Raw genomic sequence first — 25,643 nt, 5'->3', positions numbered from 1 at the left:
CCACCTCCCAAACCCCGCACTCCGCCAAAGCCCCCGCTCCCCAACAAACCCCAGAACGTGGCGGAAGCGGAGACCACGCCGGACACCCGGCCAGTGCCGGCACCAAGGAGGACCAGCGACGTGGCACCGCTGCCCCTGCCACGCTCACGGGCGGCAGCAGGACACAGCCCGGCAAGACCAACAACGCTGACCAACGGTGAGGTGATAAAAGGAGGGAGGGAAGCGGAGGAGAGAGCGGCCATGCCGAAGCTGACACTAACATGTCCCCCCTCTTGCACCATACAGGGGCAGAGGCGCCACCCGTCCCCAAACCCAGAGGCCGACCAATGTCCTCCGAGAGGTGAGTGCCTGAGACCCAGTATCTAAACATCCCCACTGACCCATATACACCCTGGCCGGCCTCGTCACCAGGGCCCCAGGACACGTAATCCAGGGCCCTAAGTTAATCAGTGGAGAGCCTCTTTAGGGTGGGGGCGGGGAGCCCATCTGTTTCTCCCATCGGCCTGGCTATTCGGACGATCCCGAAAGTGGCAACCTACTTTCCCCGTGTCCGGATCTCGCCCCCTGACGGGGGAGGCGCCTAGAAGGAAGGCGTGAGAAGGACGATTTCACAGGCGCCTGCACATCGTTGGGATGAATAAGGTTGTAGTGGAACAGCCAGAGCAAGATCTTAAGGGTCTCCCAGCATTGGGAGTCAGAAACAGGACAGGCACAAGGCCTGAGGAATATAAAGGGAGAACAGCAAGAGTAGAGAACAGGTTCCCAGCTTACATTGCGCGTATTCCCCGCACGTCCGAGGCCGCCATTACATCTTCGTGCAAGCGGCTGGATTAACCCATTCGATGCTAGTTGGTTATTGCAGCCTATTTATTTATTTTTAACACCTTTTTTGTAAAAAAAAAAATAATGAAATAGAAAAAAAAATTGACAAATACAGTATATGAATATTTTTAAATAATTTTTTTTTTCGATATTTAAATTTTTCGTGGAAAACAAAAGCTTGGGGAGGGTTTTAATAATCTTTATCAACTATATCTTCTGAGGATCAGACTCCGTCCTCCAAAACTAGAGGTGAATCCATGTTTCCAGCCGTTACCGATATGCTTGGACTCGGCGGACACTGAGAAAAGGGAAAAACCTATATTAACAGGGTATAAATATGTAAACCGTAAGGGGGATTCGTTCTTTCTAAGGAAGCCGAGGGCACAAACAAGTTGTTAACATTTATTTATTTTTGACGTGGGACCGACTCTTTAGGAGTAAACATCACCATCCTGGTCACAAGTCTTTGTGTCTGGTTTCCCTGACGAATGTCCCGTAAGTGAACGGAACCGTTGGCTGGACCTTCCACCCCTTTGAGGGCCAGCAGCTGCTGGTGGGAGATGGGCTGTGTGGGGCATCCCACAGATCGGGAGAGATTAGAAGACTCGCCTTTTGTGTGTCGCTCCATCTTGAGTCCAACTGGAGAATCTATAAGACTGGAAGGGTTGGGTGGGACTTGTGTGGGATGTGTCCCGGACATAAGCTCTTCCCCAAAGAATATGACTGAGGTATAGAGTGACACTAGGAATTTGAGCCACAGTAAATCAATGGCTGTTACCATGAGATACAATTATGATCTTAATGCTAATTCTCTTTATAATGTTCCTTTCTGGTCATCTGCTCCCTTTCCTCTTTGTCAGTCTCTCTACTTGACTCCTCTCCTTTTTCACCTCTCTTCCACTGTTCTATTCCAGGGAGGAGGGCGAGAAGCGGCCAAAGGATCCCCCTTGGATGTCCCTGGTCCCTGCAGCAGAGTCCAAAAGGAGAGCAGCCCCTCCTCCACCTCCATCCCCCACCGGGCAGAAGCAGGAAGATGGGGTAGAGAAGCCTCCCAACTCCACGGAGGACCCAGAGAAGCAGAGCCCCCCATCAAAGCCCCAACTCAAACCCTACAACCCCTTTGAAGAGGAGGCGGAGGAAGAGGAGGGGGAAGATCAGAACTCTCTAAAACCGAGCCACCCATGGTATAGAATCACCCCAACCAGCAGCCCCAAGACCCGCAAACGCCCTGCGCCTAAAGCCCCCAACGCATCCCCCTTGGGTGAGAGAGCACCGCTTGTGCATGCTGTCTCCAGCATGATCACCTTCCTGTCTGACTTGCTGTCTCTTGGCTACCTGTGTAGCGGTCTCCGTTTTGCTCAACTGTCTCTCGGCGTGGCTGCCTATCTCCTGGCTACTTGTTTAACATTCTCTCAGCGTGGCTGTGTGTCTCTTGGATACCTGTTTAACGGACTCTCAGCGTGGCTGGCTGTCTCTTGCCTACATGTCTGGAGGTATTTCAGTCCAGCTGGCTGTCTCTTGAACTGATTGACTTTCTGGCTGTTTCTTATCCTGGTTGTCCCTTAGCTGACTGTCTTGCTTTCTCTGAGCCTAGCTGGCTGTGCTTGCAATCCGCTATCTGTCTTGTGTACTGGGCCTCTCTGTTGGCCAATGTTGTCTCGCCCTCTCGCCCTGTCTCCCTCACTCCTCGTTTGTTGTCTCTTGGCCGTCTTGTCTGGTGTTCTTTCATCTTGTCTGTTGGTCTCTTATCTCAATTGCCCATCTCATTGGTGGTCTGTTTACCTGGATGTCTCTCTGCTTTCAGACACCTCATACTGCACTGTTCTCTCTCTTCTCCTCTTCTCTCTCTCTCTCTTCTCTTTTCTCTCTTTCTCTTTTTCTCTCTCATGTTTCCTGGAAGCCTCTTTGCTTTCAGACACCTCATACTGTGTTGACCTCCATTTCTTCAGAGTAATTGACCCCCTCCTTCTACCTCTCCCCTTCTCTCTCTGTCTCCAGCTCGTCACTCCGGCCTCCTGACCTCACGTCTCTCTCACTCTGAGCCCCCTTCGGGCAGCCCCTCCCCGGCACTCAGCACAGAGAGCCTCCCATCTGACAGCTCCTCCAGGGGCCAAGAGCCTGATAATGTCCCCAAGAGCTCCTCGGAGCCCACCATCCACTCCCCCACCCCACCCGGGCCCCCGGATGTGGGGAGCCCCGCCTACCTCAGCCTCTCGTCCAATGACGGCCCAGCTCCCGCCAACCTATCCACCAACACCAGCTTCTCCTCCGCCAGCGATCTGGCCACTCCTAGCGCGGCTCAGGAAAGCCCCTCCCCAGGGAGGCGGAGCTCCTCCTGTGGGAGCCTCGGGGATAGTCCCAGCCGGCCAGCTCCACAACCTCCTGCTGTCTCCAGCCCTGACACAGAGCAAACGGAGGCCACAACGCCTTCTCCAGAGGCCAAACAGCAGGCCAAGGTGAGCCTCCATCTAGGGTTAGAGCAGCTGGTCATAGCCTGCAGGTGGCACACCGTTGAATATACAAAGATAGGTGTTATTGGTGCAGTAGCATATTCATAATACATCTGCTATAGCTACAGTAACACACACAGCCTGTCGGGGGCAGACCTGAGCTGCACATTCATAATGACAGCTCTTATTGCTGCAGTAACGCACACAGCCTGTGGGGGCAGACCTGAGCTGCACATTCATAATGACAGCTCTTATTGCTGCAGTAACGCACACAGCCTGTGGGGGCAGTGTGAGATACACTGATGATGCATGTCTGTATATCTTTATTTGTATAGCGTTATCCAGGTACACAGCACTTCACAGCAGTATTATAAGGGACATAATATAAAACATAATGGGAAATAAGCGCTTCAGACATAAAACAATATGAAAAGGAGTCCCTGCTCCGAAGAGCTTACAATCTAAATATACACATGTTATTGTTGTGGTAACAAAGCATGCTGGGGCATAGTGTGGTACATACTGGTTATAATGGCACCCCTAGCACACGCCGCCTGCAGGCTGCTCCCCGTGTACTCCTAACGCTCACCCCTTTCCCCCTCCTCCTTTTGCAGTCGTCATGCAAGGAGAACCCCTTTAACAGGAAGGCTTCCCCCGTCACCTCCAACGCCAGCCACAAAAGCAAGAAAGGACCCAAACCGGCCCGGCCCCCCGCACCGGGACATGGCTTTCCCCTCATCAAGCGCAAGGTGAGGCGGAGTGAGTCGTGACGAGCCGCTGGTGTACACAGCACGTGCGGAACTGCTTTCCCCCAATGTTATATAAATGTACACAGTACCACAGCACGGACCCCGAAGCCTCTGGCATAACTCTGTGTGACGCAATGCTAACAAGGGCTGGAATAACCTGCGTCACCCATCACAGGCCCAAGTACACTGGTATTCTGCTGATGCACCATTTCTGCCCCCTCCCCCCCCCCCGCTCCCGGCAGGTTCAGACCGATGAATACATCCCAGAGGATTTGATTCAGGACGAGATGGAGTCGATCGAGCTGCGTCTGGACGACCTTGAGCGGCGCGGAGTGGAGCTGGAGCACAGGCTGCGCAGGCTGGAAAACGGTGAGGGGGGGAGAGGGAGAAGTGAGGCGCGCCTGGGGCGAGAGCGGGGAAAGGGAGGAGGGGGAGGGATAAGCTGTGTGGCTGTCTTGGAGGATGCTGAAGGCCGGGAGGGGAGGGAGGTGAGAGAGAGGGTAAGATGTGAGTGTCTGCAGAGGGAGGAGGGGTACAGTGTAAGATGTGAATGTCTGCAGAGGGAGGAGGGGTACAGTGTAATATGTGAGTGTGTGCAGAGGGAGGAGGGTTACAGTGTAATATGTGTCTGTGCAGAGGGAGGAGGGGTACAGTGTAATATGTGTTGCAGAGGGAGGAGGGGTACAGTGTAAGATGTCTGCAGAGGGAGGAGGGGTACAGTGTAATATGTGAGTGTGTGCAGAGGGAGGAGGGGTACAGTGTAATATGTGTCTGCAGAGGGAGGAGGGGTACAGTGTAATATGTGTCTGCAGAGGGAGGAGGGGTACAGTGTAAGATGTGTCTGTGCAGAGGGAGGAGGGGTACAGTGTCATATGTGTCTGTGCAGAGGGAGGAGGGGTACAGTGTAAGATGTGTCTGTGCAGAGTGAGGAGGGGTACAGTGTAAGATGTGTCTGTGCAGAGGGAGGAGGGGTACAGTGTAAGATGTCTGTGCAGAGGGAGGAGGGGGTACAGTGTAATATGTGTCTGTGCAGAGGGAGGAGGGGTACAGTGTAATATGTCTGTGCAGAGGGAGGAGGGGTACAGTGTAATATGTGTCTGTGCAGAGGGAGGAGGGGTACAGTGTAAGATGTCTGCAGAGGGAGGAGGGGTACAGTGTAATATGTGTCTGTGCAGAGGGAGGAGGGGTACAGTGTAATATGTGTCTGTGCAGAGGGAGGAGGGGTACAGTGTAAGATGTCTGCAGAGGGAGGAGGGGTACAGTGTAAGATGTCTGCAGAGGGAGGAGGGGTACAGTGTAATGTGTGTCTGTGCAGAGGGAGGAGGGGTACAGTGTAATATGTGTCTGTGCAGAGGGAGGAGGGGTACAGTGTAATATGTGTCTGTGCAGAGGGAGGAGGGGTACAGTGTAATATGTCTGCAGAGGGAGGAGGGGTACAGTGTAATATGTGTCTGTGCAGAGGGAGGAGGGGTACAGTGTAAGATGTGTCTGTGCAGAGGGAGGAGGGGTACAGTGTAAGATGTCTGCAGAGGGAGGAGGGGTACAGTGTAAGATGTGTCTGTGCAGAGGGAGGAGGGGTACAGTGTAATATGTGTCTGTGCAGAGGGAGGAGGGGTACAGTGTAAGATGTGTCTGCAGAGGGAGGAGGGGTACAGTGTAATATGTGTCTGTGCAGAGGGAGGAGGGGTACAGTGTAATATGTCTGCAGATGGAGGAGGGGTACAGTGTAAGATGTGTCTGTGCAGAGGGAGGAGGGGTACAGTGTAATATGTGTCTGTGCAGAGGGAGGAGGGGTACAGTGTAAGATGTGTCTGTGCAGAGGGAGGAGGGGTACAGTGTAATATGTGTCTGTGCAGAGGGAGGAGGGGTACAGTGTAATATGTGACTGTGTAGAGGGAGGAGGGGTACAGTGTAATATGTGTCTGTGCAGAGGGAGGAAGGGGACAGTGTAAGATGTGAGTGTGCAGAGGGAGGAGGGGTACAGTGTAAGATGTGAGTGTGCAGAGGGAGGAGGGGTACAGTGTAATGTGTCTGTGCAGAGGGAGGAGGGTTACAGTGTAATATGTGTCTGTGCAGAGGGAGGAGGGGTACAGTGTAAGATGTGTCTGCAGAGGGAGGAGGGGTACAGTGTAAGATGTGTCTGAGGCGGGGTACAGTGTAAGATGTGAGTGTGCAGAGGGAGGAGGGGTACAGTGTAATGTGTGTCTGTGCAGAGGGAGGAGGGGTACAGTGTAATGTGTCTGTGCAGAGGGAGGAGGGTTACAGTGTAATATGTGTCTGTGCAGAGGGAGGAGGGGTACAGTGTAAGATGTGTCTGCAGAGGGAGGAGGGGTACAGTGTAAGATGTGTCTGAGGCGGGGTACAGTGTAAGATGTGAGTGTGCAGAGGGAGGAGGGGTACAGTGTAAGATGTGAGTGTGTCTGTGCAGAGAGTGAGGAGGACAGTCTGCTGGTGGATTGGTTCAAGCTGATACAGGAGAAGCACACGCTGGTGCGGAGGGAGTCGGAGCTCGTGTACACGTGAGTATTCCCCTCACACACGCCCCCCTCGGATTCCCCTCTGCTCACTCTCTCAGGATTCAGTATGAATATGCTGTAAAGTTGGCTTTCCTGTAGCCACAACCTAATGATTGGATCACAATCTTCCTGTGTATGGGGAAGACAACTTCACCTCATATTAAATAGGGGAATCGGGTATCACGCACACTGATCGGGGGACTCGGACACTGGACATGCACACTGACCGGGGGACTCGGGTATCACGCACACTCACCGGGGGACTCGGACACCGGACATGCACACTGACCGGGGGACTCGGGTATCACGCACACTGACCGGGGGACTCGGGTATCACGCACACTGATCGGGGGACTCGGGTATCACGCACACTGATCGGGGGACTTGGGTATCACGCACACTGATCGGGGGGCTCGGGTATCACGCACACTGATCGGGGGACTCGGGTATCACGCACACTGATCGGGGGGCTCGGGTATCACGCACACTGATCGGGGGGCTCGGGTATCACGCACACTGATCGGGGGACTCGGGTATCACGCACACTGATCGGGGGACTCGGCTGCCGGACACGCACACTTATCGGGGGACTCGGCCGCCGGACACGCACACTGATCGGGGGACTCGGCCGCCAGACACGCACACTGGGGGGACACACGCTGGGGGACTCGGGTATCACGCACACTGATCGGGGGACTCGGCCGTCAGACACGCACACTGTATTGTATTGTATGTCTTTATTTATATAGCGCCATTAATGTACATAGCGCTTCACAGTAGTAATACATGTGGTAATCGAATAAATAACAGATAATATAAATAACAGAGCATGGGGATAAGTGCTTTAGACATAAAAGTAACATTAAGGAAGAGGAGTCCCTGCCCCGAGGAGCTTACAGTCTAATTGGTAGGTAGGGAGAACGTACAGAGACAGTAGGAGGGAGTTCTGGTAAGTGCGTCTGCAGGGGGCCAAGCTTTATGTAACATGTGTCCAGTAATATCCACAGTGCTATTCATATGCTTCTTTAAGCAAGTGTGTCTTAAGGTGGGTCTTAAAGGTGACCGGGGGACTCGGCCGTCAGACGCGCACAATGACCGGGGGACTCGGCCGCCGGACGCGCACACTGACCGGGGGACTCGGCCGCCGGCATCGCACACTGACCGGGGGACTCGGCCCCTGGCCGCGCACACTGATCGGGAGGCCCGGCCGCCAGACGCACACTGATCGGGGGGGCTTGGCCACCAGACGCGCACACTGACCGGGGGACTCGGCCGCCAGATTCGCACACTGATCGGGAGACTCGGCCGCCAGACGCGCACACTGATCGGGAGGCTCGGCCGCCAGACGCGCACACTGATCGGGGGGGCTTGGCCGCCAGACGCGCACACTGACCAGGGGACTCGGCCGCCAGACGCGCACACTGATCGGGAGACTCGGCCGCCAGACGCGCACACTGATCGGGAGACTTTCCACCAGATACGCACACTGATCGGGAGACTTTCCACCAGACGCACACACTGATCGGGAGACTTTCCACCAGACGCGCACACTGACCGGGAGGCTCGGCCGCCAGACGCACACTGATCGGGGGGGCTTGGCCGCCAGACGCACACTGATCGGGGGGGCTTGGCCGCCAGACGCGCACACTGACCGGGGAACTCGGCCGCCAGATGCGCACACTGATCGGGAGACTCGGCCGCCAGACGCGCACACTGATCGGGAGGCTCGGCCGCCAGACGCGCACACTGATCGGGGGGGCTTGGCCGCCAGACGCGCACACTGACCAGGGGACTCGGCCACCAGACGTGCACACTGATCGGGAGACTTTCCACCAGACGCGCATACTGATCGGGAGACTTTCCACCAGACGCGCACACTGATCGGGAGACTTTCCACCAGACGCGCACACTGATCGGGAGACTTTCCACCAGACGCGCACACTGATCGGGAGACTTTCCACCAGACGCGCACACTGATCGGGAGACTTTCCACCAGACGCGCACACTGATCAGGAGACTTTCCACCAGACGCGCACACTGATCGGGAGACTTTCCACCAGACGCGCAGACTGATCGGGAGACTTTCCACCAGACGCGCAGACTGATCGGGAGACTTTCCACCAGACGCGCACACTGATCGGGAGACTTTCCACCAGACGCGCACACTGATCGGGAGACTTTCCACCAGACGCGCACACTGATCGGGAGACTTTCCACCAGACGCGCACACTTACTCCCCACACTCTATTTCTGTGCCACCAGTTCCAAGCAGCAGAGTCTTGAGCAGCGCCAGGCTGATGTAGAGTACGAACTCCGCTGCCTTCTAAACAAGCCGGGTGAGTCCACGGTTAATCCCCTCTGTAGGCTCATTGCGCGGTTCTGGGACCCTCCTCTCCTGTAGGCTATGAGTAAGGGGGCTCCTGCTTATCTGGCAGGTGGATAACTACCTGCATATTAAGTCTTTTGGGTAGTTACCATGGTCTCTCCACACCAGGGGGTTTGTCGGTTGCTCTGCCCCCTCTTTTTGCCGCTAGCTGGGATCCAACCCCTGCCCTTGGGGTACCTGTCCTACCCTTCCCCCACCTGACCCCGCAATCTGTCTTGACACACAGAGAAGGACTGGTTAGAGGAAGACAAGGAGAGGGAACAGGTGCTGATGCAGGAGCTGGTGACCCTCATCGAGCAGAGAAATACCATTGTCAAGTGCTTGGATGAGGACAGACAGAGGTATAGCACCTGCCCCCTTCCTTATTAAAGAACGGTTACTCCCCAGATAGGATCAGCTTTCATCCTATCATGTCTGCTAATAACCATGTGTGTTTAATATAATTATTTATATTATTATATAACATACCAAGGCATGACTAAATATCATTCCAATAACCAAAGTAATGTCGCGGTGTCCCTCCGTGTACCGCCATATTCGGTGTTCTGCATCTCCCCGCCGGCCGACGCTTTCCTTCCTATGATGTCATTCATCGGTCTTGGACATTGGGTTGCGGCTGTTTTGCAGCGACCAAATCTCTGCGGGCGTTTAGCCCCCACTTACCTCGTCGCCAAGGTAAGCCCCTAACCTTACCCCGTACCCTAAAATCCCTAATACTAACGCTACCCTAAAAACTTTAAGCCCCCTCACCCTAAAAATCTCAAGCCCTCACCCTGAACAACCAATAGCTAAATTAACCCCTAAATGAACTGACCTTGCCGAAGCATCCAGTGGCGGAGGGTCCCCCAGCGGCCGAACGCCAGCAGAGACTTGCGGTGAGACAGCCGCGACCAGATGTCCGATTCCGGTCATTTTTGGCGGGGACGGGGCATATAAAATGTTCTTTGCGTTCCTTTAGCAGTGATGTACCCCCAATGTTAGATCTATCTCTGCCGCTAGGTCATTTAGTAGCATGATATCCTCCCGCCCTCCACGCAGAGCTGCCGGGACGTGACCGTGCTATCTGGAACTTCCTGTGCAATGAATGACATCGCAGGCGGACAACGTGGAGACTTCCTGTTATTATTAAAGCAGCAATCCCCCCTCCAGAAGCCCGAGTTTAACCCGTATAATCTTAGTATTTTACCCCCTAGCTTCTGAGATTCCCAATAACCTGCACTGGGCTCCGGGGAGAGCTCCATTTTAACCTCCTGAACACCTAATCTGTTACGCTTCTATCTCCTAAACGAGGGCGACAGATTGAAAACAATTACAAATGGTGTCAGAAAGGGCGAGAAGAAATGTATGTTATGTATGTAAAGATAAGAGGCCATCAGGGAGGACTGCAGCTTTTTTTTTTTTTTTTTAAACATTGTTTTTATTAGTTTTTTGTGCATACACGTCAAGGAATGCAGGATGTTGTCAATTGTATCAGGTATACACCTAACTTACAGGGAAACTTTACAAGTAACGGACGAACATTGGGGGGACCACAGGACAGGACGCAGACAGACTGACAACATCTAAGGACAAGGAAAAAGAGGGGGGAGGGGGGGGTAGGGGTGGGGGGGGGAGCGGCCTGGTAGTAGCGCTGATTCCACGTTTCGCCGGGGTCTTTCACCAATGCTGCCTTTGTTCTGCTCCAGTTCGCCTCTCAGAGGAGCTCAGATCCGGAACACATCAGGATTTCATGAGTCGGAGAATCTCTTCACCACTGTACCTCGAAGGGAGCCCTACTGTCCGATCGTCCCGTCCGACTCCCAACCCAACATCCAAGGAGAACCCATCTATCTCTATCAGAGCCATATTGTGGCCTCATTCATCCCCTGAATATCAGTCTGGGCAAGCCATAATGACCATACTTTCTCAAATTTATCGGCTGAGTCGTTAACTAAACTCGTTAACTTCTCCATTCTACAAATGAACCAAATTCTGTTTCTAATTTTATCAATAGACGGAATTGCGTTCTGATTCCACAGTGCTGCGGTCTCGCACCTCATAGCGGTAGCAAAATGTGCTATCAGCTTGTTACCCGATCTAGATACCTCGTTTGTAGGTTTACCTAATAAAAATAGCCACGGGTCCAGCTGTATTGTGAGCCCTAAAAAGATCCTCTGCAGCCAATCGCGGATCTGGGTCCAGACCGGCACTAATCTTGGGCAAGACCACAGCATGTGCACCAGATCCCCCTGTTCCCCGCACCGCCTGGGGCAGAGCGGGGAAGCCCCCCGGACAAATTTAGCTAATCTGATTGGGGTGAGATACCACCTTAATAATACCTTATATGAGTTCTCCTTCAATGTCGTGCATATGGAGCTCGAGGCCGCAGCTTTGAACACCGCAGCCCAGTCCTCGTCCTCTAATTGTGTCTGGAGATCCTCTTCCCATTGTGTCATAAAACTGGGTTTGACTGTCCTGTCTGAGTCAGTATTCACCACCTCTCTGTACAACGCAGAGATTAGTCCCCGCGTGTCGGCTCCGCGCACGCAGAGCTGTTCGAATTTGGTCAGCGGTGGTCTCACCGGGTGTGCGTTATAAAATGCCCGGACCTGGAGGTACCTCATAAAATCAGTGTTAGGTACGCCCGTTTCTGACTGTAATAGTTCAAAAGATTTGATCTTGCTTTTATCCTCCAGGTCCTTCAACCGACTAATCCCTAATTGCCGCCAGCGCGGGAAGCATTTTTCCGTCAGCCCAGGAGCAAAGTCCGGATTGCCAAATAAAGGAGCCATCAGTGTGTGTTTGGAGGTCAGAGAGCAGCTAGTTTTAGAAGCCTCCCAGACCGAGAGTGAGTTGAGCACAGAGGATAGTGGGATGAGCTTATCCTTCACCCGTGTCCTCGGGTACCAGATTAGGTCCCTGAGCTCAAGCGGGGCGCACACCTCCTTCTCCAGTGCCACCCACCTCCTGAGCCCCGGGTCCCCATGCCACTGCGTGATTTGACACAATTGTGCCGCTTTATAGTAGGACAAGACGCTCGGGACTGCCAGGCCACCAGCTTCCTTGGATTTTTGCATAATTTTCCCTTTAATTCGTGGTTTTTTATCTTTCCAAATAAATTGGGAAATAGCCTTTTGGAGCCCTGCGATGTCTGCTCTAACCACGGCAACCGGGAGAGTTTGGAACAGGTATAGAATTCGGGGAAGGATGTTCATCTTGACACTATAAATCCTCCCCAACCAAGAAATACCATATGCCTTCCATTCCTGCAGCTCTTTTTTGAGAGTCCTCAGCAGTCTGGGATAGTTCGCCGAATATAAGGAGCTCGCCTTTTTTGTGATCTGCACTCCTAGGTATTTCATGGCGGATGGACGCCATCTGAACTCAAAGTTGAGTTCTATCAACTTCTCCATTTCTTTTGGCAGGTGTAGGCTTAAGGCCTCTGATTTAGTTTGATTTATTTTGAAGCCAGAGATCTGGGCAAAACGCTCTAGAAGCTCGAACAGATTAGGCAGCGAGATAAGCGGCTTGGCAAGGGTTAGAATGATATCATCCGCGTACAGAGCCACTTTGTGCTCCTGCGAATGGATCTGTACCCCAGCGATATCAGCGTTACTCCGGATTTGTGCTGCGAGTGGTTCGATGCATAAGGCGAATAGCAGGGGCGAAAGCGGACATCCCTGCCTCGTCCCACTTTTAATTGGGAATAGTTCCGAGGGGAATCCCTGGTGAACTACTCTGGCTGACGGTGCCGTATATAGTGCTTTGACAGCCTGTTGGAATTTGCCTCCAAACCCAAATGCGCCAAGCGTGGACTCCAGGTATGGCCAATCAATCCTGTCAAAGGCCTTTTCCGCGTCTAAGCTTAGGGCCACACCCCGAATCTCGTTGGCTCCCATGAAATCTATTATATCAACAATTCTTCTAGTGTTGTCGGCCGCTTGTCTACCTCTAATGAAGCCAACTTGATCCGGGTGGATGAGCCCCGGCAGGATTACATTTAATCTATTGGCCAGCAATTTAGCGTAGATTTTTACATCTGTGTTAATTAATGATATTGGCCGGTAACTTTGGCAGCTAGTGGGATCCTTGTCCTCTTTATGAATTACCGAGATTGACGCCTGGAGCATCTGTCCCGGAAAGGGCTCTCCTGCTAATACTCCATTAAACAGCTGGAGCATGTGTGGAGCTAAGACTCCGATAAATTTTTTGTAATACAGATTGGAGAACCCATCCGGGCCTGGGGCTTTTGATGCTTTTAAGTTTTTTACAACCGCCTCTAGTTCTTCCCTTGTGAAGTCTCGTTGCAGAGCCTCTCGCTCCTTTCTGTTTACTTGTGGCAAGGCTGCGTCTGCTAGGAATTTCTGTAGATTACTACTTGTCCTAGCATTGTGAACTACCTTCTCTCCATTGTACAGCTGTTCGTAGAATTTCGCAAACTCCCCTACTATGACTTTAGGGTTTGAGGAACTCTGGCCTCCTGCGGTCGTAATAGAATGAATGTTAAAATTTGGTTTCCTATTACGGAGTCTGGTGGCTAGCATAGTGTCCGGTTTGTTAGCTTTCTCATAGAACTTCCTCTGTGTCCAACTCATGTCTTTCTCCGCTCGGGAAGTAAGGAGGAGGTTTAGCTGAATTCTAACATCCTTCAACTCCCTCAGATCAACATCTCTACCTGTCTGGTTATGTAGAGTAGAGAGCTCATGTAACCTGTGATACAGCTGGGCTAATTTGGCTTCCTTTTTCTTTTTCCTATTTGCCGCTATACCGATTAAAACCCCCCTAATCGTGGCCTTATGAGCCTCCCATAGCAGTGATTGGGATTCTACACTGCCACTATTTATCCGGAAATACTCTGATATTTCAGATTTCACTTTGTTTTGGGTCTCCGGTATTTTGATTATTGATTCATTTAGCTTCCAGTTTGCTCCCGGGCTGGCATTACTCAATTGGGTGCATCTTAGCTCTACCGATGCATGGTCCGACCAAGTAATATCATGTATGTTTGTGTCGGAAATTTGTGGGACCATTCTGCCCGATACAAAGAAGTGGTCAATCCTACTGTAGCTGTCATGTGGGTGGGAGTAGAATGAATAACTGCGGTCTCCCTGGTGCTGCTCTCTCCATATGTCCACCAGGCTAGTCTGTTTAAGGCCTTTCAGTAATGAGCTATTCCCTTCTTTCTTATTATTTTTTTGGGACGTAGATCTGTCTACCTTTGCATTCATGACTGTGTTAAAGTCGCCCCCTAGAATTATTTGTCCCTCAGCCCATACCTGCAGCTTCTGGAAGAATGTGTTGTAGAAGTCTAGCTGACCCTCGTTTGGAGCGTATATACACGCTAATGTCATTCTGACCTGTTTAAGGAGCCCGACCAGCACCAGATACCTTCCCTTTGGGTCCCTTTTAATCTTTTCAACCTGGAAGGGGGTGTGATTTTGGAATAGAATAGCTACACCTTTCTTTTTCTCTGCCCCTGATGCTAAAAAGAACTTACGAAAGCTAGAGTCAAGAAATTTTGGATTATTACGCGAGCTGAAGTGAGTCTCCTGTAGGAAGACCACGTCAGCCCCTCTCCTCTTGAATTCAGTGAAAGCGACTCTCCGCTTACGTGGACTGTTGAGCCCTTTGGCGTTTTGCGAGATGAAAATTACCTCCATTTTATGTAGTAGTGTCTGTGTGGACCTAGAATGTAAGCCGGTCTGATCTTACCCCTGACCCTGGACATGTTCTGTTCATGGACTCTGTGGTGTAGACTCCGGAAGCGCCTATTCAACCCACCGCCTGTTGGGACTGGAGAAGGAAAGGGAAAAAACATGAGGGAAGAGTACACACATAAAACACCTAAATACATCATGAGAACCGTATTGGTCTTAGAAGACCTCGGGTTCAATGCCCGGAGGAGAGATTTTCTCCCTGGACCCTCCTCCCCCTTGGTCCCTCTCTGTGGCTTCCAGAACTCGCCACAGATCTCCGGGTCAGAACCAGGTAGGTGGGATATGACCCCCCTCCTGGCGAAGACGCACATGCCTGCAGGCAGAGTGGTGGCTGCCCCCCCTCCCCGCCGGCCGCTCTGTGCGTTACAAAACCTAACAACTAACTTCTCTTCTATCTATTTTATTAACTCTTATTAATCCAAACTTAAGCGTTTAACTACCTTGAGCTCGAATCATGAACTCTTCCTTTTATCTAAAACTGTAACTACAACTTTTCACCCTGTTCTCTGCCTGCCCTTTTAACCGCTGACCGTTTCTACCTCCCCTCATGCATTCTTCCCTGCTTCCGGGCTCGGGTGCTCTCCCTCTCTCCCCCTCCCTCTAGGATCCTGCCGGGTCCCTCGTTGCCGCATTTCTGTTATCTCTCCTGGGAGACCTCCGCTTGCGCCGCTCCAGTACCCCTTTGTTCTCACTCATGTTCTTTTGTCCGCTATCTACTCTATGCTATTCTTGCTCAGAACATGGTACTTTGCCCCTGTACTCTGCTTTGTTTATGGCTATTAGGCTTGTCTATGCTGTCTTCCCCCCTTTGTCTCCTGTCCCTGATGGGGGCCTGTGCTACCTCTTCCCCCCCCCTCCCCCCCCCTCCCCCCTCCCGCCCGTGCATGTCCCCTCCTCGAGCGGCCAGGCAACCTCCTTCTGCACCGCTGAGTCTTTTCTGCGGGACTCCGCCTGTCCTGTGATCGCCTCCCCGGCGGAGGAGCTCGCGTGCCCCCGCCAGAGGAGATCGCTGTACTCCTAGCCGGTCGCCTCGTATCTGACGTCATCCTGGCGTCCGCCCGGGCTCTTCACCGCGCCTCTCCTCCAACTCTCGTGATAGCGGGATCCATGACGTCACCGGTGTGGGCGTGTTGATCTCATTCCGCGGTGGACTGCCGAGACGAGAGGGCTGGATCGGGGGAGGCTCCCTGGGCGGGTCCCTCCGGCAGAGCAGATCTTCCCGCCGAAACCCCCGCCGCCATTGGAAATCTCGCGCCCTTCCGTCCTTCTTCCTCACCATTAGGTGCATAACCGCCATTTTGGGGACCCATGCGCTGCGGCCATCTGCTGAATGCCGTCATCTTTGGACTCGGGACAACTCCGGAACCTCGGCAATCTCACGGTAGGGGGATGTCTGGTGTAGCCTGTGTGGCAGGGTGTGTTTAAACTGCGCAACGGGCGCAACTGCAGCTCCTGAACTTTATAGAGTCTCTCCTTTACGGGCTTTTCCCTCTGCCCCCCTCCTTGCTGATTCTCCTCTCCGGCGTGGGAGAGGTGCCCTGCTTTCCTGTCGGGGAGTCCGTCCTCTTCCCCTGCTGGGCTCCCTCCGCTCCATTGTCCTGTGATCCCCGCACACCCAGTTTTTTAAGGAAGGCTGCCCCTTCTGAGGGGTGCTTGAGCACCTGCGGTCTGCCGTTTTTGATGGCTACTAGGGCGAATGGGAATGCCCAACGGTAGCGCACCTCATTGTCCCTTAGGGCCTTAGTTATGTGCCCCACAGCTCTCCGTCTGGCCAGTGTCAGCGGGGACAGATCCTGGAAGATCAACAGGGTAATCCCCTCGAAGGTAATGTGTGGGGTGGCACGGGCTATTCTGCTCACCTCTTCTTTGACAGAGAAGTAGTGGAGCCGGAGGATCACATCCCTAGGGGGGTTGGAGGGCACGGGTCTGGATCGTAAGGCCCTATGGCATCTGTCCATCCTAAAGTCTGAGGCCGGGCTGCCTGGTAATATTGAAGCCATCCAGCGGGAGAGTAAAGCTTCTGGATCCAGAATTTCTTCTGGGATCCCCCTCACTCTGAGGTTATTTCTTCGATCTCTATTCTCCCCGTCCTCTTGTCTGGCTTCCAACTCTGCCACTCTCTGTTCCAGCGCTTGTACCCGGGAGTTTGTCTCCTTGTGGGCAGTTGAGCTAACGTCCATACGCTCCTCCAGGTCGTTGGTCCTCGTCCCTATCTGTACCAGATCATGTCTGAGCCCCTCCACCTCTCCTCTGAAGAAAGATTTGAGATCAATTAATAGTCTTGATATTTCTTTTTTGATGACTTTTGTTTGTTCTGCTGCCGCTCCGGAGCCCTCTGCATCCTGGGCTGAGTCTGAGTCAGATACTGCTGACATCTCTGCAGTCCCTGCCTTGCTTTGGCCGGTGAAGTAGGCCCTGACATCTGACTTTCGGCGAGTCTTTTGTCTTGTAGCTGCCATCCTTTTTTGGGGTGGATTATCTTAACTGGGAAGGGTTTAGGCAGCCGTCGCTATGTTTTTTTTCTCAAAAATGCTGGTTTTGCTATTGTTTAATTGCTTTATTGTGCCGGCGGTTGGAGGAGCTGTGTGTCTATGCAGCCATCCTCAACCAGCCGCGCATGCGCATCATTCCAGGACTGCAGCTTTTTAATGTGTGTACCTGGAACATTAGATACAATGTTTGGGGTGCCGTCTTATTACTAAGTCCTCCTCTCTCCATCTCTCGCTGCAGGGAGGAGGAGGAGGATAAGATGCTCGAAGCCATGATCCAGAAGAAAGGTAACGTAGAGATGAGCACCCAGTGGGGTGTGTAAGTGTGTGACACACTGTCGGGATTCAGCACACTAGGTTATTATAGGGAGTATCTGTGAGTCACATAAGTCCCATGATCACAAGTTAGAAATAATCGTGTCTCTCCCATTGTTTCTCGGTGTCCCTCCTCTGCACAATGTCTGCACATTCTCTCTCTCCTTCCCTTTTATGTTTCTGCGTTCTTCTTTTTTTTTCTTTTCTTTTGACTCATCTTAATTGTATTCGCTGTCGGTGTGTCGCCCTCCTTCCTTTTACTGCTCCCTCTTCTTCCATTTATTTATTCACCCCGCTCTCTTGATTTTTATCCTCTTATCCGCTCTTGCCTCCCTCTCTCTTCCTCTTCATCTCCCTCTCTCTTCTTCACCTCCCTCTCCTCTTCCTCTTCTTCACCTCCTTCTCCTCTTCACTTCCCTCTCCTCTTCCTCTTCACCTCCCTCTCCTCTTCACCTCCCTCCTCTTCCTCTTCTCCTCCCTCTCCTCTTCACCTCTCTCTCCTCTTCCTCTTCACCTCCCTCTCCTCTTCACCTCCCTCTCTTGGTCCTCCTCTTCCTTTCTCTCCTCTTCCTCTTCACCTCCCCATCTCCCCTTCCTCTTCACCTCCCCCTCTCCCCTTCCTCTTCACCTCCCCCTCTCTCCCCTTCCTCTTCACCTCCCCCTCTCTCTCCTTCCTCTTCACCTCCCCCTCTCTCCCCTTCCTCTTCACTCCCCTCTCTCTTTCTCGTGCAGATTTTCACACAGATCCTCACAAGAAGAAGAAAGGAAAGTTCAAACCCATGAAAGTCCTCAAACTCCTTTCACCCAAACAAGAGGCCAAACCCAAAGGCACCAAGGACAAGAGCCGAGCGCAGCAGGAGGGTGGGAAGAGGTAGTGTGAGCATGTCTCATACCCCTCCATGCCCATCCTGCCCTCTCACTCCCTGTGCCACGCAGAGTCCTGGCCTCTCTATACTGTGCTTTGCTGGCCACTGAAGTGGTAAATTAATAGAGAGGCTACTAATGTTGGAGAGATCTCCCACCTGTTGCAGCCCTACTTCTTAAATTAAAATGAGTAGGAGGGGGTGTATCGCCCGAATGAACCCCCATCTGTGGCCGCACCACACGGCGATCAGGTGAAAAAGGGGCCCCCCGGCTGATTTATGTTATAGCCCTCCCCGTGGGAGTAGCCAGATTACCTTCTCACTAGCCGCGTCACGCACGAGAACGGCTTCCATCCTCGCAATAAGAGCCATGCTCAATAAGCAAAGCTAAGCCGTCCCAATCACGGGAATCGGGACTGCGCGCTGCTTAGTAAATGTGCCCCGCGCACGCCCAGGTTTTGAGTTTGCACTTTTCTGTCCCTCAGGGGATCCTTATTAGTCAGTGGGAAATCTGATTAACCCGGCTTAGTCTGCATGTCTGCCTTTTAATTGTATGGGACCTTTACCGAGCGTTTGTTTTTTAATCTTTATTTTTACACACACTCACCCCTCCCCCCCCCCCCCCCCTGCAAAATGGCTTCTATATAAATGAGAGAAGCCCTTTGGGGAGACGCACAGGAAGACCTCTCACAATGATGGTGCTGACCTGGTTGTCCTCGGCCTGGCGCTGTCCGCCTGTCCCCGGCCTGGCGCTGTCCGCCTGTCCCCGGCCTGGCGCTGTCTGTCCCCGGCCTGGCGCTGTCCGCCTGTCCCCGGCCTGGCGCTGTCCGCCTGTCCCCGGCCTGGCGCTGTCCGTCTGTCGCCTGACCCATCCCTAGTATGTAACGGGACCATCACCAGCTTAACCCAATGGTTTACAACCTTTTTTTATACTGTCCACCCCAAAAAAATATCCCATTTGTACTTCTCGGGGGGGGTACACTTATTGTGTTGATGCAGGAAGCCAACTTAATTCCCGTCCCTCTGCCCGCCCCCATTTTAAGTCCCCTGGGCCCGCCTTTGGGTGGGTTGGGCAGTGGCCGGACCCTTTACGGTAATGCACAGAAAGCAATGGGCTTAATATGTTAACCCTTGCGTGGAGGAGGGGGGGTTAACGCCGTTGTGCACACATCACTTTTTTTCTAGTTTGTCATGTCGCTGTCTTTTATTAACCCCGTTGGCGCTGGCAGAGCCGGTGAAAAGCTCTTGTGGCAGAGAAGGGGTTAAGATATGGGCCACCTGCTTATTGGTTTGTGTATCACTTCGTTTTTTTTTTTAGTATTTCTTAACCCTGTCTGTGCTGGAGGCACCTGCAGCTGGTCCTCTAGCTGTGAAAGGGTTAAACACAGTTTTAACTTTGGCCAAGCGAGCCGACCGAACAAAGGTGTTCCTGGACCGTTTCACCGGGGGGGGGGGGGGGGGCGGGAATGGGCCCCTTAAAGATGTTGTCCCGCAGAGGAAGCAAATTCGCAGCGGCTGCTATTTTAAGAGCCCTCAGAAGAGGTTCCCGGGGTACAGGGGAGTGAGAATATTATAAAGGTGGGTGGTATTCAGTGGGTCTGCACCTTTATTATAAAAATAATCCATCCCACCATGCTGTCCTAGAGGTTACGGCATCTCTGCGCCAAGTTCCATTTCTGCCCCAAAAGACACTTTGGCGGTGTATCCCTGTCTTATTAATCTGACTATGGGTTAAACTCTTCAATCAAGTAAGGAGAATCAAGAGTTTATGCAACCAGCATATAAATGAGCAATCCAGCCTAACCCCCATTTTGTTTTTACAGAATTGGAACTGCGGCGTCCCCCAGAGATGGCCGGCACTATTTCCAGCTCTGGCGACCCCTCTCCCCCCTCAGGTTCCGAAGATACTTACTGGGGAAGTTACCGGTATCACTTTGTGGATTTTAAAGGCGATTTTAAATGGCCGTCCAATAGGAAGACACAACTGATTTTTCAGCCTCCTATTGGGCTGAGATTTGGCAGCCATTTTGATTCCTCTGAGGGAGATTTAAACCTGGCAACTTCACCATTATGTATCAGGAACCAAGGGAGGAGGGGTTCCAAAGACGAAAATAGTGATGTTTGGCTCAGTGGGGTGCGTGCTCACCCAGTAAAAAAAAGAAAGAGTAACCGGGCCTGTAAGAGGTTTAATGAGTCGCTCTCCTCCTCCTCCCTCTGCCGCCCGGCGATTACACATTATGCACACACTACTACGTCGTGTTCCTGCTCTCTGCCTGGTTTATGTTTTAATTATTAAATTATTGCACTGTTTGCAACTTTTTGGACAAAACCTTCTGTATCAGAACAAAATAAAGCAGCAGTAATGATAAACTCCTGTGTTTATTGGATGGGGGGTGCAGGGACTGGTTTATTATACCCGCTTAGGACTCGAAGGGCAGAATCCTGTCTGGAAGCTTTGCATCCCGCAGTCAAACAGTTTAATTTCTTAGGGGCCTCTGAATGAGGGGGTGATTGTCAATCAAGTGTTTTCTTTACCCTTATACCCCTGTCCTTATCAGGGAACCAATAAAGATGTGTGGAGGGGGGCTCTGCCTATGCAAACCCCTGCTGATCACACAGAAGGGAGCACTCAGAGGAAGTCAAACGCCTCTGCAATGGCATTTAAATGGCCACGCAAGAGGAAGTTGCAACGGATATTGTCGCAGCTTTCTATTGGTGGCCATTTTTAATTCCCTAGAGGGAGCACAGACACTGGTAAGTATCTCGAGATCCATGGAGCCCCTCGAGCTGTTGCTCGGTTCAGCTCCAATGGACCACCTGGTTCCAGTACTGTAAATGAAGTGATCAGGTTGCTGCATTAAACCAACACACCACATATTCAGGGTATTTCTGTTACCCCCATCTCACCCGGTGTTGACCTGGGGTTCCTATATATTATAAACTGTAGATCGAGCAAGCACTCTCATTTACTCTCTGTACTTTGACTCAATTGTGTGGTGCACCATATACTGTCCTGGAAATGTTCCTGTGGTAGATACCAAGTAGACGGTGAAACGCGTCAGAGCATAGAGCTTTAACGTGTAACAAATACATGTATTGAGTGCCCGCTGCCTTCTTGTATATTACTAAAAATCTATGAGAAAGAAGATGGGTATAGGGAGGGAGAGGAAGGGAGGAGAGCTCTTGCTACAGTCTAGCATACACCTTAGTACAACATACGCTTAACACCGTATAATCTTTGTTGCTATACAGCATGGTGTATATGGTGTGTGGTTTTTTTTATCATTACACACCAGCTCTAACACACTATACACCTACCTGTCTGATCTACCTCCCCTAGTACCATTTCTACTGGGTAAGGTTGTCAGAAGTTCACACGCGAACTGTCCCTCTGTTCACCATTCCTACTACCAAGGTTTGGAAGTGTTCTGTTTAATATTTATTTTATTTGTTGTGTGATTAGTTGTTATAAGTGTTGTCGTGTCTGTGTTTTGTGTCTCAACCTATTTTATCTATTAGAATATACCATTAAAGGTTACGTTTTATCTTTCACATAATATACACTGTTTGAGTGAGTGCTGGTACTATAGGGGTCTTTTTCACTTGCTGTGGCAGGTGTATGTTTGTCCTTCCTGTATATTACCCAGCGTTAGAAACCTGAACCAATACAAAGTGATGGAGATAGTGATACGTTTTTATGCAACATCACTTCTACCCAAACGGTGCATCTGAGCAGCGCACGCAGACCCACATCCACAAAATGGTGCTAAGCTTTAACATTACTCTCGTATGCACAGGAGCTGGGGCGTGCTAAAGCTTGGTACCCTTCTGTGGGTCTGGGCCACATTGAACAGGCAAAGTTGCATACACAGCAGATTCAAGAGACGTCACAGACAGGGTATCCGACTGCCATGTTGTCATCCGACGATCACAGGATAAAGCAATAAGCGCACGGACAGAGACTGGGTGCTCCGTGTTAGGGACAGCGAGGTGTCCTGTTCAGGGGGATTTGTACAGTGGCGAGTTCTTTAAGATTGACCCTGCAGCGCGTCTCTCAGCTCCGCGCTTCTCTGCTTATCAATCACTTCCATCTCTCGCAGCTTCTGTAGGAGGAAAAAAGGACGACCCTGTAAGCTCCATGGCATAGCGGGGAAACACGGCGTCACCCTCATGCCCCAATACCTTTTACAGGGTTCCCCTGAAACCTTCCCCAATCTTCAGAATCCCCAAAACTCCTACAGGTCCCTAAATTCAGTCCCTGATCTCAACCCCCCTGTGTAAGGATTACCGAAGTACAGCTGCTCAGCGCATCCTCTCGAGCACCACCGCGCATGCGGGGGTGCCATGGACCACATTCCTTACCAGACGCACGCAGAATGCACACGCGCCAAAATGGCGTCATACGACGCCGCGGACTCTGGCTCCGCCTTCGGATCATGCCGCGCATTGACTGCGTGCAGAGCTCGCATGTGACACGTGCGCCACGCCCCCAAGCTCCGTGTCAAGATCCACTAGCTGCCAAACAGCTATACCTGCTCATAGAAGCATTCTTTAGCTGCACAAACAGCTGCACCTGCTCGTTGAGCCCTGGACCTATCACAGCTACCGCGGAGGCCGCGCCCCCGCTCCACCCACCATGGGGGCTGGCTGATCCAGCCTATATATGCTCACCAATGTTATGGGCACATTGGCTGAGCATAGATTCTTGTTACTCTGTGTTTACCCTTGCTGTTCTTGCCTTGTCCCTGTCCTGTTGCTTTGTTCCAGTTTGATCTTCTGTGCACCGTACCGGCTTGCTTTGACTACTCCAACCTCTGGCTCCTGATCTTGGCTTTCTCTGACTCCTCGCTCCTCTCTAATCCTGAACTTTGCATTGTACCTCGACCACTCTCCACCCCTGATCTCGGCAAAAGTACCTTCTACGCTCCGGATATCTCCTACATTGAACTCGGCAAGTATAAAGACTACTCTGATCTCTACATCCCTGACCCGGCTGTCAAGGCAAACCTACACTCCGGGCGTGGCCCCCGTGCCTGTGGCTGGTGTTTGTTACTACTCCTATCTCAGTACCGGGGTCTCGTCTTGTTTGTGGTGAGCACAGCGTGACACCCTGTACAGAAACCTTTTGACAAACCTGCTTTGGATCCTCGCCTGTTTACCTGAGGAACCCTACGCAATCAAATGATCCCTGCCCATCTGCTGAAATCATCCCCAGTTCCTTAACACCAAGAACTCAGGACCAAGGGGCCTTAAAGAAGCAATCCCCCCCCCCCCTGTAACTAAGCTCCATGATTGGAATCACCTCCCCCCCTGGGGCTGATAATAGTGGTGTTTGGCTCAAGGGGTCCCAGAGGTTCCCGCCTTGTAGTAATTTTTTTTAAATGGAGTAGGAGAAACTGCTCCTTTTTGAATAATAAAAATAAAAAGGCTGAGTTTGCTACAAGTGTTCAGCGTATTGTGTTGGCCCCTCGGGAAGGGGTTACAAGGTATCACTAACGGCTTGGTTATCATTTAGGGCAGGGGTGCTCAACTCCAGTCCTCAAGACCCCCCCCAAACAAGTTGGGTTTTAAGGATATCACTGCTTCAGTACACTAATTGAGCCACCTGTTCTGAAGCTGGAACCAGACCTGTTAGGGGAGGGGGTTTGGTGCACCCCTGAGTTAGGGGACGCTTTTGCTGTAACCATTGGAACAGATGTTACCTGTGAGATCTCTGTGCTGATCATGTTCTGATATTCTTTTCCTCGGCCCAACGCTTCCATCTCTTCCAAGAACTGCCACCTCTCCTGGATTTCCCCGACCACTAGGAGACTGTACAGTTATGGATCTGTTAACTCCCCGATCCCCAGCTACTTCCTGCATCTCTGCCCCGGCACTTACACTCATCAAACCTGTCCCTGTCCTCCTCCCCCAGCTCCTCCACTTGTCTCTGTGGGGGTCCTTGAGGTGGTTTAGGGAGGTCTTTTCCCGTGGCCATGATGTTCTGTAGTCTGTGCTTCTCCTTGTTCAGGTCTCCTGTGGGGAGACAGGCTCAGTGCTGGATTTATATCTAATGTAGGGTATTTTTTATTTATAAAAAAACAATATATTTACAAACATCAATACAAAAGCAACAAACTTAAATTAAAATATATAATTTTACATCTTATTTATGCTGTATACAGAAAATATTTACACACTTAAATCTGAACACCCACCCATCTTCTCTCCCAGGAGGTTACAGTAATCAAGACGGGAGAGAATGAGGGCCTGAGTCAGAGTTTTAGCAGTCGAGCAACAGAGGAAAGGGCGTATCTTTGTAATATTGCGGAGGAATAAGCAACAGGTTTTAGATACGTTTTGAATGTGAGAGGAGTCAAGTGTGACCCCTAGGCAACGTGCTTGGGCTTCTGGGTGAATGATGGCACTTCCAACAGTAATGTGGAAGGTGGTAGTAGGGCCAGGTTTGGGAGGAAGTATGACGATCTTTGCTTTATTTTCTTTATCTGCTCTATAACCTGTTCAACTGCACAGGTTACAGGCACGAGAACCTTTTCTGTGGAGAGAAGACTGGGTGATCCAAAACCTATATTTCACAAGTGCATTCATTAACACCACTGAGCTATCATTGTAACCCTGCAAGTGATCCCTAAACACACCATACTATTTCACAATTGTTTTGACACTTTAAATCTGGCATCCGTAATGAGGCGGCCATGCCTTCCCACATCTCCACTGCGTAGGGGCACTCCAGGAGGAGGTGCTCCATCATCTCCAAGATCCCAGCACAGGAATCCCTGGGGCAGTTCCTATCCTCCATGTTTTTATATTTTAAATTTGCTCTTACATAAAGGCGCCTATGGAAAGTCGCACAGACGGTATCCTGAATCCCCAGATGGACTCTTGGGTCTAACAGATTCTGTAAGGCATCTTTCTGGTCCTCTATATCAGGGGTGAGCAAACTTTTTATGTCGAGCCCCCCTTTTTATCCATGAAATTTCTCGGGCCCCCCTGCCTGATGTAATCAAAATCCCATGAAAAAAAACCCTTTATTAAACGGTATACAATGTAAATACAAATATGTCTAAGGCTGCGCGTATAGTGCCCGCGACGTCACCCGTCGCCGCTAGCGAAAGTTGTATTTCGCTTTGCGGCGGCGGCGTGGGCGACCAGGCCATTGATTGGTTCAGGGGCTGTCACATGAGGCGACAGCCCCTTAAAAATCAAATATTGCCGGCTTCAAAAAATCACCTCGCCACGTCACGCTTACTATAAGCGCACGAGGCGGCGGCGACAATGCATTTGTTTTCGGGCGACGTCGCGTCGCCGGCACTATAAGCGCAGCCTAAATACTTACATACTTCAACAGCTCGCTCTT

General features: G+C 51.6%; 2 protein-coding genes across 2 annotated transcripts in view; one reads left to right on the top strand and one right to left on the bottom strand.

Annotated features, from left to right (window-relative positions):
- Positions 1-6: 6 nt before the first annotated feature.
- On the top strand, positions 7-20,656 carry LOC142467821 (MICAL-like protein 1; the record flags this gene model as incomplete). Its single annotated transcript, XM_075573701.1, has 11 exons — positions 7-196; positions 286-340; positions 1,737-2,083; positions 2,821-3,278; positions 3,887-4,021; positions 4,264-4,390; positions 6,450-6,540; positions 8,800-8,873; positions 9,150-9,264; positions 17,350-17,396; positions 18,156-20,656. Coding segments are annotated over 11 exons (1,782 nt in total), but the record flags the coding sequence as incomplete, so codon positions are not given.
- C17H22orf23 (chromosome 17 C22orf23 homolog) overlaps positions 20,647-25,643 on the bottom strand; it is a 34,599-nt gene continuing 29,602 nt past the window's right edge. Inside the window, 3 exon segments of the mRNA XM_075573704.1 lie at positions 20,647-22,389; positions 23,989-24,089; positions 24,167-24,301. Coding sequence (XP_075429819.1) covers positions 22,315-22,389; positions 23,989-24,089; positions 24,167-24,301 — 311 coding nt within the window. The 3' untranslated portion in view covers positions 20,647-22,314.

Source organism: Ascaphus truei, chromosome 17 (assembly GCF_040206685.1).
Source record: "Ascaphus truei isolate aAscTru1 chromosome 17, aAscTru1.hap1, whole genome shotgun sequence".
Taxonomy (NCBI): Eukaryota; Metazoa; Chordata; class Amphibia; order Anura; family Ascaphidae; genus Ascaphus; species Ascaphus truei.
The sequence above is the reverse complement of the archived record's forward strand: the minus strand, read 5'-3'. Positions and strand labels throughout refer to the sequence as shown.